Source organism: Leptinotarsa decemlineata, unplaced genomic scaffold (assembly GCF_025532065.1).
Source record: "Leptinotarsa decemlineata unplaced genomic scaffold, Ldec_3_MD MMD2_tig00002974_RagTag_RagTag, whole genome shotgun sequence".
NCBI lineage: Eukaryota > Metazoa > Arthropoda > Insecta > Coleoptera > Chrysomelidae > Leptinotarsa > Leptinotarsa decemlineata.
The window spans coordinates 6,043,043-6,057,228 of NW_027412578.1; the positions used below are offsets into that span (position 1 = coordinate 6,043,043).

The 14,186-nt window shown below is 35.0% G+C and overlaps 1 protein-coding gene across 1 annotated transcript; it reads left to right on the top strand.

The window, feature by feature from the left end:
• Nucleotides 1-3,695: 3,695 nt before the first annotated feature.
• Nucleotides 3,696-5,343, top strand: LOC111510312 (B2 protein). The gene is made up of 2 exons (XM_023166217.2): nucleotides 3,696-3,854; nucleotides 4,808-5,343. The coding sequence occupies exons 1-2, from the start codon at nucleotides 3,807-3,809 to the stop codon at nucleotides 5,189-5,191; spliced, it is 432 nt and encodes a 143-aa protein (XP_023021985.2). The 5' UTR covers nucleotides 3,696-3,806; the 3' UTR covers nucleotides 5,192-5,343.
• The last annotated feature ends 8,843 nt before the right edge of the window (nucleotides 5,344-14,186 follow it).

A 14,186-nucleotide genomic window follows, 5' to 3' on the forward strand; every position in this document is an offset into this window, starting at 1 on the left:
TAAAAGTGTAGCAGACGATCTTCGAAATGAATGATTTCCTACAAACGGAAGTATTCATAATGTGACTCTAGACAAAAAACTGATCCCCATGTTCCGTTTCGTCAGTATAAGTATAAAACAACGCTAAATTGTCCATCAGTGGTAGGTCTTACTATTTTCAATAAACTCCCTAGGTGTTTAAAAGATATAACAAACCTCAATAAATTTAGTAACTTGTTGAAGAATTATTTGATTGAGAATTGTTTTTATAATTTGCAAGAATTTTAAAATTCGTAATATGTAAGTGTATCTGTGGTGTATCTTATTTCATTTTAATTTTGTTGTTGTTGTTTTAATAACAACGGTGTCGCTCACTACTCTGCCAACTACTCTGTGGAGAAAAATCTCATTTCTGACGTGCAATCGGGGTTTCGCCCACAATTTAGTACAACAACAGCACTGATCCTTATCACTGATGATATTTTCAAGTCATGCGATGAAAAAAAATTCACTTGTCTCATCTTGCTTGATTACAGCAAGGCTTTTGACACCGTAGATTCTTTTATCTTGTGTAAAAAACTTCAGTTTTTTGGTTTTTCTCGCAGCGCAGTAACTCTTTTAGACACATATTTATCAGAACGGACTCAAAATGTCATACTGGATGGTGAACAATCTACTTCATTGGTCAGGAGATATGGAGTACCACAAGGTTCAGTGTTGGGACCACTCCTTTTTGCTCTCTACATAAGTGATTTCCATAAATACATACAGACATGCAAAATTCACCACTACGCCGATGATACCCAACTATATACGTCTTTCAGTTTTCATGAAACTAAAGAGGTCGAAAAACTCATCAATAGAAATCTTAAATCGCTATTTGATATATCCTGTGCACACAATTTAAAACTCAATCCAAATAAATCGCAAGTTATGCTTTTCGGACCAAAAAATAGAAGAAGTACGGTGCGTGAATCTCTATCTATTCACATCGATAATCACGCTATCCCTTTTGTAGAGGCAAGTAAAAATTTAGGTTTATGGCTTGACACCGAACTTAGATTCACAAAACATGTTAACTACGTATGCAAGTCTTCTTTCAATATTTTGAGGCAGTTATATCCTAACAGACTTGTAATGTCTAAAAACTTGAAACTCAGCCTCTGTGAGTCTCTGATACTCTCAAGACTGGCCTACTGTGATGGCATTTACGGACCAGCTTTACTACAAACTGATGATCGGCGTCTTCAGAAAATACAAAATAGTTGTATTCGATTTTCGTATGGAATCCGTAAATACGATCACATAAGCTCATCCTTTGATAATTCAGGTTGGCTGAAACTTAATGCCCTGAGAGAACTGCACCTTCTCACGTTCACTCATAAAATATTGCAAACCGGAACTCCACCCTATCTGCGTGATAAACTCATTTCACTATCTTTCAACAATAACAGTCGCAATCAACACTCTTGTTTATATCCAATCATAATTCGGCTATTTTTACACGTAGTTTCTCATACATGGCAGCTAAATTGTATAACACCATACCTGTAGACTTCAAACAATTACCTCTCAAGAACTTTAAAAAAAGACTCAAAGCTCTAATGTCAACGAGTCAATAAGTTACCACAATACTGTCCTCATGCTTTCGATTTCCCAGATGTTGTTTTACCATATCGCGATTTTATCATTTTGTGTTATTTTATAGTTATTTTATTTTATAATAATTTATTATTTATTTACGATACCATGCATTCTTTTATAGTTTGAAAGGTTAGGTTTGAAAGCAGCTATAATAGCTGAACCACGCCCATTCATCATATTATGTTTCATCATATCTTTCTACTGTTTATTTTTATTACGATTAATAAAGACCTGTTATTATTATTATTATTATTATTATTATATGCATAAAACAGACGGCGATCCTTTGCTGCTGTTGGACGAAGGACTATGTACATTCGGTAAAATTCAATACATATATCCTTCAGTAACTACAAATCTACTGTTTACATCATTCTTTGTTTGCTCGAGTTTCACAATTAATAACGTTCCCGAATCTTCACTATCATCTAATGTTACTTAGCTGATTGCTCCTGCAATCCCAAATACAACAACAACCTTGGCCATTAAATAAACTTCATCGGGAGCATTATTTAAAAAGTCACTAATATGCGCACTCGTAAATATCGCAGCTTTCTTGGGCGTGTAACCTTTTCCATTTTGTTTCAGAAATGTACGGAAGCGCAGAAGGGCCACATATTTTTATTACTTGTTTCTTGGAAATTTCGACTTTTATCTCGAAATTTCGACTTTTATCTCGAAATTTTGACTTTAATCTCGTAATTTCGAAATTACGACTTCAAACTCGAAATTTCGACTGTGGAGTCGAATTAAAGATTGAAGTCGAAATTTCGAGATTACGAGATTGAAGTCGAAATTTCGAGATTAAAGTCGAAATTTCGAGATAAAAGTCGAAATTTTGAGATTCAAAGTCGTAATTTCCAAAAAAACAAATAATAAAAATATGTGGCCCTTCTGCGCTTCCGTAGAAATGTAATTAGTTTGTAATATTTTGGAATGTTTATTATTATTACTGGATTGTAACATACTTTTAATCATTGAATAATTCGACCACACTGTTGATGGCTTTTGTTGTTGTACCAGTTCCGAAAAATGAACCAATAACACCGTCTCTGAGAAAGAACTGCATGTCTTTTTTATCTTTCAATACATGAATCTAGAATACGCGGTTTCATAAATTTTCCGCGATTTAGCTGGCAATAATTTTTATGACGCTACTTCTGCTAACTCTGAGAAAACTCAGAATTAGACATTTTTCAAAATAACTACTGGCCACTAAGTTCGCAATTTTTAAATCAAATCACAGATTTGAATTGACAGATATTTGATTTTCTATTGATTGGTTTTCTAGCAACGCTATTATAAGTACAACAGCCTACCTGTTTAAAAATTCAAATTTCACATCGATGATTTTCTGACTCTAACATATTGTAATAATATGTTTTTTCCAATATTGAATCGTCGTTTTCCCCGTCACAGAAAAAAATTGTGTATGATACACGAGAAAAATATTAGATTTCAGCTCTCGGTTTTTTGTCTCCACAACACAACCTCGAGCTAAAACCTAATGCTTTTTTCCCTTGTATAATAAATAACTATTATTGCATATTTATGAATAGACTTGACACATTTTAATGAAATTTCATATGCACCACCCCAGACTGTGATTCCGTAGGTCATAATATTGGAAAATATTACATGATAAAACATCAATAGTGTTTTCACTTCAAATATATTTTCCAGAAGTCTGAACCTATGAAGGCATTCTATTAATTTTTTTTGTTAATTCAAGTGAATGTTTTTTCCACTTCAGGCAACAATCTATATAATTTTCTAAATATTTTATTTCTGGGGTTCTTAGATATTTATCCTGGGTGTGAATTCATTTATTTCACCAAGGAACCCAATCTCACATACTATGATATTTTCATATAATTTTTTTTCAATTGACAGTAAAATAAATCAAATTAGTATCTCTTCATAGACTCACAAATAATTCAGAAATTTGCTTTCCCACCAAAATTTTGGGTCCCCAGTTCAATGAAAATTTCCATTTCCGTGAGTTCAGTGTCACGTAGTTTGAAGAAATATTATCAGACTCTTCATATCATACAGACCTGTATTATCTTCACGTATCCACAATAATATTTACAAACATTGACCAGATTGACCTTTTCTGGAGATTATCTATTCCAATATAAATTGTTACATCGTGATACTCCAGTTTTATAGCAACCTCGACCATGAAAACTTTTGTTTGGTTCGTTTGTGTTCTTGTAATTTTGGCTAAGGTGAGTTTAATTTCTTCTGGAAAAGTAACAAATCACTTCAAGGCAATGTTTTTCACAAACTTGAAATGAGTTTCACCAAAATATCGAACGCAAAAATATTTCATTCAGTGACTCTTTGTGATAATTTCCTTACGAATTTAAGACACTTCGCACGAAGTGCAAAGTGTCTTAAATTCGTAAGGAAATTATCACAAAGAGTCACTGAATGATGAGTCGATGAGTCGATGAGTCGAAATTTTACCTTCATTTTCCACTAATAAACCGCAAATTTTCGAGTATAGATACGGAATGCTCATTTCCGACCCGAACAACTTCAAAAAAGTAATGGAAGATTGAGGAAATTATAAAACTGTTCTTTGTTTGTTGCCAATCTCCCTCGAGAAGAAAATGGAAGCAAATGTAAAGTTTTTCTTGAATAAAATATTCAACATCAATGTTTTCGATAACGAATGAACCAGTTTTGAGGAAAGCAATAGAGGTAATAGAGTAACAAGAGTCATTTCAATTGATGTGTCGCTCGACTTCTATGCCATTAGAAAGGACTTGTTAAAATGTGGGAATGTCTTTAATTTTTCTCTTCTAGTTTTAATACTTGTTTCTACAAATAATTTCATACCCTCTGCAGTTTTTCTTCTCTTCATCAGCTTCTTGTTCATTGGATTACTCCTTCAGCGTTACCTTTTTCATTTTTCATTGTTTTACTTATCAATATCGTGATCACTTCTTCTCATTCCTTTTTTCTGTTCATGATTCATCTTGAAATTGTCTCCATTCTGCTCTTTTTATTGTTCTTCATTCCTCCATTAGCCTCTCATCCATTGACTTCTACGCTTTCAGTATTTCCCTTTTCAGCTTCTATTGTATCACCGATCAATACTTTCATTACTTCTCTTAATACCATTCTCCTGTTCATAATTTCTTTCCGAATTGACATTTCTTGTCTCTTTTTTCAGGCCAACGCCCTCGACAAGGCTACAACCAAAGTCAAAAATGTTCATGAAGCTTGCCAGGCTGATCCAGGCACCCACGCCGATGAATATCTGATCGAAAGAGCCCGCATGGAACAGGTCGATCCAAAAAAAGTAGGACTCCACACTCTCTGTATGAACGTCCATGCAGGTCTCCAGAAAGAGAACGGGGACATTGATAAAGACGATTTGAGGAGAGCATTGAGCGAAGGGATCCATGATTCTGCTAAAGTCGAAGCCATCGTAGCGGACTGTGGAGTACGTGTTGGTGATACTCCAGAAGAGGCCTCTGTGAATCTTTTCAGATGTATATTTGGCCATGAAAATGCTTATGTACATGAGTGGAAGCCTCCTATGATACACTCTTGAGCCAATCGAACTATATCCATAGTTTTGTCAGCATTGCCTGTGACTATCGGGGCAGTATTATTGCGTTGAACTGATGAATTATTCGGCAAATATGAATTCATAATAGATCGATTAACAACTGTCTCAAATACATTTTCAAATATTTTCAACAATCAGTATTTCATTGCTTAAGTCTAATGAAGAACTCGTCTATTAAAAAGCATGTTCCCATTTTGGACATATTGGACACATATTGGACATTTTTCTGAGAGCTTCAAGAGGTGATCTTTTGATTCATTGCAAATTATGGTCTGGAAAATAACTAAAACCTTAGTGATAATATGATTTGGGGAGGATGCTTCAAATCTCTCAATAATATTTTGTACTTTTGAACACTATGTTGGGTGTTTCAAAAGATTACACTAGTCTTCATATTTGACTTATGTCAAAAAAAGATTTTGTTGGGTGGGTTATTGAAAACAATAAAATAGTAGCAGTAATCTACGATTTTTCGTGTGTAACTACAGTGAACAGTATGATACTTCATTTTTTTGTCCACATTGATAAATGCAAGGTTTTCTTTTCTAGACAGCCCAGTTTTTAATAGATCTGAACTGTCATTATTTCATAGGAAACTTCATAATCTCAGAAAGTTCTCATTTCAAAAAAAGGTATAAATATCCGATTATATTAGGAACGTATTTGAAATTCCAAAAGGGAGTTATAGTCTATACGAAGTCAATCCGCACAGATAAATAAAATAATAATGTACCGGATCTAATAAATTCACCAGTTGATAATATATGAAACCTCACACATAAATATGATGATTACACTCAGGATTATGCTACGCTGCCCATGCTATTGAAAAAAACTGCCGACGTTCGGTAACTATTTGGTTTTTATGTATATTTACATTCATGCCATTTGAATTGACTTTATATATACTATAAAAGCCATCAATGAATGAATACATGAAGTCAAATGAGTGAATAAAATTATTCAGTGATTCCAAGAATGTTAGGTTTTTGCTTCCGACTGGAAATATGATTTGTACGGTAAGTAAGGAAACAGAAAACAGTTCAGTGGAATGATGCTACATAAAAATATTATTTTGAATACATGAACACTAACAGATTCATATACAGAGCAGTAGCAATTTCATCACGTCAGGTATCAATTCAGGAAAGGAATCTCTGTCAAGTTAAATCCTAATTTAAATTGAAATATCTAGAAGGACAGTTTTCGAACTCAATTCTGCTGTTGATAAATTATCAGATTGTGACTGTTCAGTTCCAATTCCTGAAGCAAAGAGAAAAAATGACTCGCAAGTTTTTGTTATTCAAGCTTTAATTTTGCAAGTCTTTCTCTCATTTTCGAAGTTGAATTTCTTCGTTTAGTCCACTCGATTACCTTTTTTCCTTTTTCCCTTGCCAAAAAGGGCCGATGTCCATAAAGAGAGGGTAACCTCTACTTGAAAGTTGACCCTGTATTTAACATATCTCTGTCTATCAATAGACATGATGGTTTATCAAAATGAGTCCGCCAATGCATATACTGACTAATTCTAAAAACTTTTATAATATACATACAGTTTTCACCGACAGTCAATACTTTTCAACTTATTGGCGAGCGAAAATGTAATTTTTTTAAAGTAATGAACCAGGGTTTTCAGAGGTTTCTCGCTAGTAACTCAAAAAATATGTGATTTATGGAAACTATAGATTCATGTACCTATATAAATCCAATATGAATGGAATAATAGCTCGTTGAACTTTGATTTTTATTCGTCGAACGTTAAAATTGAAAGTTTTGACGTGAAGTAAGTATTAAACTATGCATTTCATAAGAAAACTAAAAGAACCCTCTTTGAAAAGCTTGAAGACCTCAATAATGATTTTTCACAAAAGTCCGTAGTATCAAAACCAATCGAAGTATGACAAAAATAATCCCAATTTTCATCTGCAACAAAATTTGTCAATGTTCTTTCCTAATTATCGTCCCAACTGGAAATTAACATCATCATTAAAAAATTCACTTCAATAATGTACTTGCATTAACCTGCAGCACCACATCATCTGAAGATTGATCTGCCAATGTCTTTTCTCTCTCATGAAACAAAATGTGGGGTGTCCCCAGAGGACATTGGCAGATAAAGATCTTCAGATGATGTGGTGCTGCAGGTTTTTCCGGGTTTTCCTGCAGCTGAAAAATCAAATGCGCCACTGGAATCAATGAAGTGGCCCCGGAGAGCCAATTAATTTTTGTTGTTTTTTTATAATTTCATGATGCGTATTTTGGAAGTGTTGTTATTATACATAATAACTTGTAATATGCTCTAGTAGTTCAATCGTTTGAAGTTTCAGAGAAATTTTAATTTGAAGTGCTAAAGCATTTTGTAATTTTTTGAAAAATTGCCTTTTCTTCGAGTTAATTCAAAAACTGTTAACGATACGTAAAAATAGCTATGATATTCTTTCAAAAATTTTATGACTATTGAGTTATTTTGCAAACTAAGCACTTCGAATCTGTCAAACTTTGACAGATCAAATCAAACGAATGAAGTGAATTGGAAAGTGGTTATAACCCGCTCAGTTTTTATGCTGGGAAACATACAAATTTAAAATCAGGGAATTGAAAAAATACATTAGTTTTTGGTTACTTTAAATCGATACTTTAAATCTTGGCATTATTTTTCATTGATAAAATACGGCCTGAAATTATTTGATTGAAACAGACACTTTATAATTTGAAAAATGCTGAGAACTATCCATTCCCACTATTTTCAATAAAATATTCTTTGTTTGAAGGTGGTTGACAATGTTTCGTGATACATTCCATTAATAGTTATAATATGATATATGTACTAATGTGTCTAATATGATACAAATTCATTTGAAATCCCTGAAAGAATCTGTAAAAAATTGAAAAGATTAGCTGAAAAATAACAATTATATTAGGAAAATGAACTGAAATTTCAATGAAATAAAATACAAGCAACAACCAAGAAATAAAAAATTGAACTATCAACAAGAGATTAATGAATTATTAACAAGAAATGAAAATTGGAAGATTCCAAACCAAGTTACTACACTACGTTTCGATTGTTAGTATCCACAATCGTCTTCCGGTGATTTTGATCAGGTTGAAGCCTGGCTTCCTTCCTTTGAACTGATGTTTGCCAGAAGGACAAATGAATCATAACTGATGATAAGTGTTGATGGTATGGCGGCATGAAGGTTTTCGAGCCAGACACGGTCGAAGGCCTTCGAGATATCTAGTAGCACAATGTGTACTTTTTTGTTGCTATTTAGCTCTTGGATGGTGTTTTCGACCAGCCTTAGAGCATGTAACTCAGTGGAGTGTTCTCTCCTGAAGCCAAATTGTTCATCAGGCAGAACATTATGGTCCTCTACTTCTTCGTTGAGCCTTTGAAGAACAACTCTTTCAGCCAGCTTAGCCGCCGACGAGAGCAGACTGATCGTGCGATAGTTCTGTGGGAACAGCGGGTTCTGACCCTGTTTTGGGATCATGATGACGATCGCATGTTTCCACCTTCTGGGGAAGTGCCTGAGGGCCAACGAACTGTTTATAATGTTCAATAAATATCCGACGCAGTTGTCTGGAAGCTTCTTCAACAACTTGTTAGTTATTGGGTCAACCCCTGGAGCTTTCTTGGCCTTTGCGGCCCTGATGTATCCCTTCCGTTCTTCCACAGAAGCTGGACGGATGTCGTCGTCGTCATCTTCCCTAAGAATTCCGTGAACCCGGTCTTCCGGTCATCATTATCGTCAACGATAAGCTGAAACTAACGTTCCATCGTATCAGCAAAGGCTAACGCTTTGTCGGCGGGTGAATGGGTGAGAGAGCAGTCTTCACTCCCAGGCTCGAAGGATTCCAAGAGCTCTTCCCACCTTTCATTTCGGTGATCAATGATGGCCTGCTTGACTTGGTTGGCCATCCTATTTGCCGCAATTTTGTCCCCTGGGAAAAGGGTTCGCTGATAGAGCCTTCTCAAGCGATTTCTCTCTCGTATCAAGGCTTTGATACGAGGAGGAAACTCGTTATAGCTCTTCAGCGGACAATCCTCCCTGGAGGTGGCCGCTCGAAACGCATCATTTGACCTATTTCTCCGAGATCTGACTATTTATAAGTCATTCGAGTGCTTTCACCTATCCCCTCTTTCCTCTCTCCGCTTCATCGGTTTTAGCGGAAGCTGACCGTTTGGTCGGAGATTCTTTCGAGATTTTAAATCAATTTGTATCATATTAGACAATGGAAGTCCGAACTAATGAAATGCAAAGTATTCTTCACTCCCAAGAAAAACTGTGTGTGAAAATAAATATGAATTGACTAAAAATCTGTAATTTTTATTGGGCGCATGAAACTATGATTGATATTCGACTTTATACAAAATGTTTTGTCTTAAAACTGAACTAATAAAAATGAAAGAGATTATACTTCCGTTGAGAAAACAATTTTTATCATGTTGATTGACCTTTCCGTAAACAAATATCTCATAAGAAAAAACATGCTGTTCTCAGTTATTTGAATGTGGTGAAAGCCATGTTTATTTGTTTGTGTGGATTGATTTGATAATTTATATTTGTTCATTTCTCAGAGTTAGGTGAATGAACTATGGACTACTGTTATCAATATGTGTTGAATTACGTGATTGACTCCATACTAAACACAATTAAGGATCCTTTACAAGTAAATAGTACCTAACCAAATAAGTACACGTCTTTAAACCGTTCAGATTTGCTAAACCAATAGGTACCTACACTTCATGCTTGTCATATTTTTGTGAATGAAAACTAAAGTGCTGAACCACAGTCGAGATATATCGCATTCACAAATGGCATATACGAGGGGTTTACCAAATATAACAATGTACCAACAAAATATTTTGAAATTTCAATGTGGTGCGTTAATTTATTGGAGAATTGTATTTTGTTATAGAGGAAGGGAGGTGTTTTATTGACAATAACTCTGTGAAATCATCTCGAAGGATGAAGAGTCCGTCTATATGTACATTATCAGCCACCTAGCTTTTTCAAGTGTATGAGAAATCGGTTCTCTTTTCTTGATACCGTACGAAAATCTTAAACAAGGATTTTGTACTCTTTGAATTTGTTGTTGCTCATTTCTCTTCAGAAAATAATGATACACTACGTCACAATGGTTAAAATTAGATAGTATCAACGAATCTCAAACGAGAAATTTGTTTTACAGGCCTATGAGGCCATGATACTTTCATTTTACCAAATTATCTTTGAATCAATGTATCGATCTTGTGAATTTCCTTCCAAATATGATTACAGAGCATTTGGAATTAATAACTTCCAGGTCATGCTTTTTCGATACGTTTTCAAATTGATAAATCCTCATTAATGATATTTTCGCTATGCTGTATAGAGTCAGGGGTGAAAGAATGATACAACTGTGTATCATCGGCATACATATGATATTTGAGTTTTTTTGAACAGGTTGTCAAATGGTAGGTGTGAATTATGTAGAGGATAGGTCAAAGGATTGAACTCTGTGGGACACCTGAAGAAGTTTTCTTGAAATATGAAATGTTGTTCTCCACTCTAACAATTTCTTGTCTATGTGAAAGATATGAATGAAAAAATTTCAAAATGCTGTGAGAAATTCCGTTATAATGTCGAAATAGGTATCAAAAGCTTCACTGAAGTCGATCAATTTCGGAACAGTAATTTCGTCTAGCAATAGCCTTTTCCAAAATTTTAGAAATAAGTGGACGGAGAGTTATAGGACACAATTCTTTGAATTCTATAGGTTCTTCAATTTTGGGTAATGGTACCACGTTAGGTTGCTTTCACATACTTGGAAAAACTTTCTTCACTAAGCAAAATGTTATAATATGTAAAATAACGGGTACTATAGATGGATAAATGTCTTTTTTTTTTTAGTAAAATAATCATCCAGTGTTGATATCCTGTTGATATTATAGGTCAGAAAATATCATGAAAATACTAAATACGCATGAAATTCATGTAGAAGTTTTAAAAAAACTGAACTATGATTCAGTTCAGGTTCACTATGAGATTCAGTTTATTTTTCTACAGATAAAAGTGATTAGGTGTAAATTATGCACACTGTTGATAAAATCGCCTTTATTATACTTTGACACTAAAATACACCTATTCAAATATGTACAAAATATGGAACCGACCTTAAAAGTACATGGAATTTTTTCACATTATTTACAAGAGAAAATCGTTGCTTACGTAATATTTCATTATTGATATGTACAAATAGTTTTTTTCACGGACATACATTAAAAAATGAAAGACGTACTCACATGGTTGTGAATGAAAAATGCCGAAATAGTTTCTTCGAAGAATATGTTAAACAATACCTGAGTGATAGGCGGGATATTTATTTTGGATAACTTGAAAATGCATATTTAGCTAAAATTCAGTTTTCACAGTTTGGATCAGAACACAATTCATTCTATTTTATACTGATACTCTGATACCAAGCAGTCCAAGTTTCCAACGACTTCTGCCTTGATCAAAGAATGTAAACTTTCATGGTCGGAGATAACTGTGTGAAAGCTATTTTTCAGGTTTATTGGTCATGGTCTGCGAGTCTTCATTATTGATGTTTCGTCTACTACTGCGGTGGACATTATCAAAGGAATGTGGTAACCGTCGCAGTGCCCGTCTTGGTGCTCCCGCATTAACTACGATACTCGAATCGAATCGAATACGTTTATTCATCTCTTATTGTTGGTTTATTGGTTTTATATATTTCCATTCTATGGTACCTTGCTTTAGGCTAGTGCCACTTCAGGGGCTATGTTAGTTTATGAATTTTACTTTTACATAAAGAACAATAATATTGGGATAGTGTTGTCTTAATCTAAGTTGGTGGTTGTTGTTATGACGCTGGGTGTTTGTCCTATGTTGTTTAGAGCAATTGATCTTCTTTCGTTCTTTGGGTTGGTCTTCTTTGTGGGTTGTCCTATGTTGATTGGGTCACTGGGTCTTCTTTCATTTCTGTGTTGGTCTCCTTTGTGGGTTGTGGTGTGTTGTTTGTTTCAGGTCTTTCTTGGCTGTGGTCTGTCCTTCTCCTGGAACTCGCCCAGGATGTCTTGGAACCTCTCCAAAACCTCCAGGGCTCCTAGTATCCTGGGAGTTTTCTCCTTGGAATTCTTTTCGCGCCCGCGCTGGGCCTCCAGGGTGTGGCCAGTGTCTCTTTTGCTGCGGTGTTGTTGCTCCTCATGTTTATTGAGATTCGATGCGATGCTTGCATTTGACTCTGGTTTTATATCATCATCAGAGGGCGTGGCTTGGTTTCTCCCAAATGTATTACCTGACCTTGTTTGTGTACCTCTGAGGACAGGTAGCCAGATTTCATTGATGTTCATTGCCTCTTGTTTTCTATTGATATTAGCCCTGTGTTTTTCAATTTTTTACACTCTTGGATAATAATTTTGAGTTATATTGAGTAATACTGTATTTTTGAATGAGATAGTGTATGTGCGTTTGTTCAGGGCATGTTCAGCTACAGCTGATTCGTCAGTGTAGCCAAGTCGACAAACAATCTCTTGTGTTCTGAGAGACGGGTACCCACTCTTCTTCTCATGGTACCAATGTAGACCGACTCGCAGCTATAAGAATTCTGGTATACCCAGGGTATTGCTCAAGGTCACAGCTGACCTTAGTTTTTTTGACCAACATAGGGAAGAGCAGCTTTTCCCTTGACCAGCCTATCTGGGGTTACTTTGTCTCCGTTCTGTCTCCTTAGTTGTATGGCCGCTCCTTCGCTGTACCCATTCCCTTTGAATGCTAATTTCAGGAGATTGAGTTCCCTAGGAAGACTCTCAGGTTCACAAATACGTCGTGCTCTCTCAACCAACGTTTTGATTACCCCTCTCTTTTGTTGTGGCTGGTTGTTAGATTTTTTTATTCAGGTATCTGTTTGAGCGTGTTGGTTTCCTGTATACTTAAAGTTCAATCTTCCTCTTGAAGATGATCACATGGTGATTGAAACACGTGTTGAGGTGTTGAATATAACTCCAGTAATTCACCAAAAGTTCCAAACACTGCATCAAAAGTATTTTAATACTTCACCAGGTTCATAGAACCTAGTCAAATTCTGTTCTTTCGATCAGTCAGCTGTGACAACTCTCTTATTATTATCTGGTTGTGGTTCATTTGTTAATCGAAGATATTTGAATGCGTGAATGAACCTATCAAAACTTGGTTGAATGGATAACTATTTTATAGATAATTTAGTGAGAAAAATTAGTGGGTATATCAAATACTTATCTTTCATTCTCGAGTAGTTCTCATAAAAATATCTGTGAAATAAATTCATCATCCGCAAGAGCCAGATATTCCGAGTCTGGATTAGTAGTTGTTCAGAGTCGAAAATAAATTTCAACTTAGCTCAAGTGGCTTCATAAATAATCGCATCGCCTCACAAACATTCATCTTTTCGGAAACAAATTTAATTCAACAGAGAGAAAAAGCAGAAATAAACTCCCATAAATCCGCTTGATGGTATTTTCATTGTGAAGTCAGTTTGAATAACGAGCTAAGGTTTAACATCAAATCAGACAAAAGCGATGAAATACCTTGATGTCTCAATTAGTATTTTGGATAAATTCCCTACAGGGGCGGAAAATTTGGATAGCAGATATGGTAATTGGGAAGGCTTCTGAAATTCGAAGTTAATTTGTTATTGAAATTCTGTCACCTCTGGATATAGGACAGCGAATTTCATGATCATCTATTTTGTTGTCAAAAATATTAGAGAATCGGTTCGTGATATATATTCATAGAGTGTGTCTCATATCGAGGTTTCATTAGAAGTTTAAATTAAATGAGCTGGACATTCAAAAACAAATCGGATGAAAACGATGCCTCAATAGGTATTTCAAATAAATTATCTGCAAAGGCGGAAACTGTGAATAGACGAAATGTTAACTGGAGAGTTAGTATCATCAGGAGATTATGCTTGTTATCTCTGTTAGTGAGGC

Excerpts from the sequence above, each read along its gene's own strand:
- LOC111510312 (XM_023166217.2), top strand. The coding sequence starts at position 3,807 with ATGAAAACTTTTGTTTGGTTCGTTTGTGTTCTTGTAATTTTGGCTAAG. Across the intron at positions 3,855-4,807 it reads TTCTTGTAATTTTGGCTAAG|GCCAACGCCCTCGACAAGGC; the intron begins GTGAGTTTAATT and ends CTCTTTTTTCAG.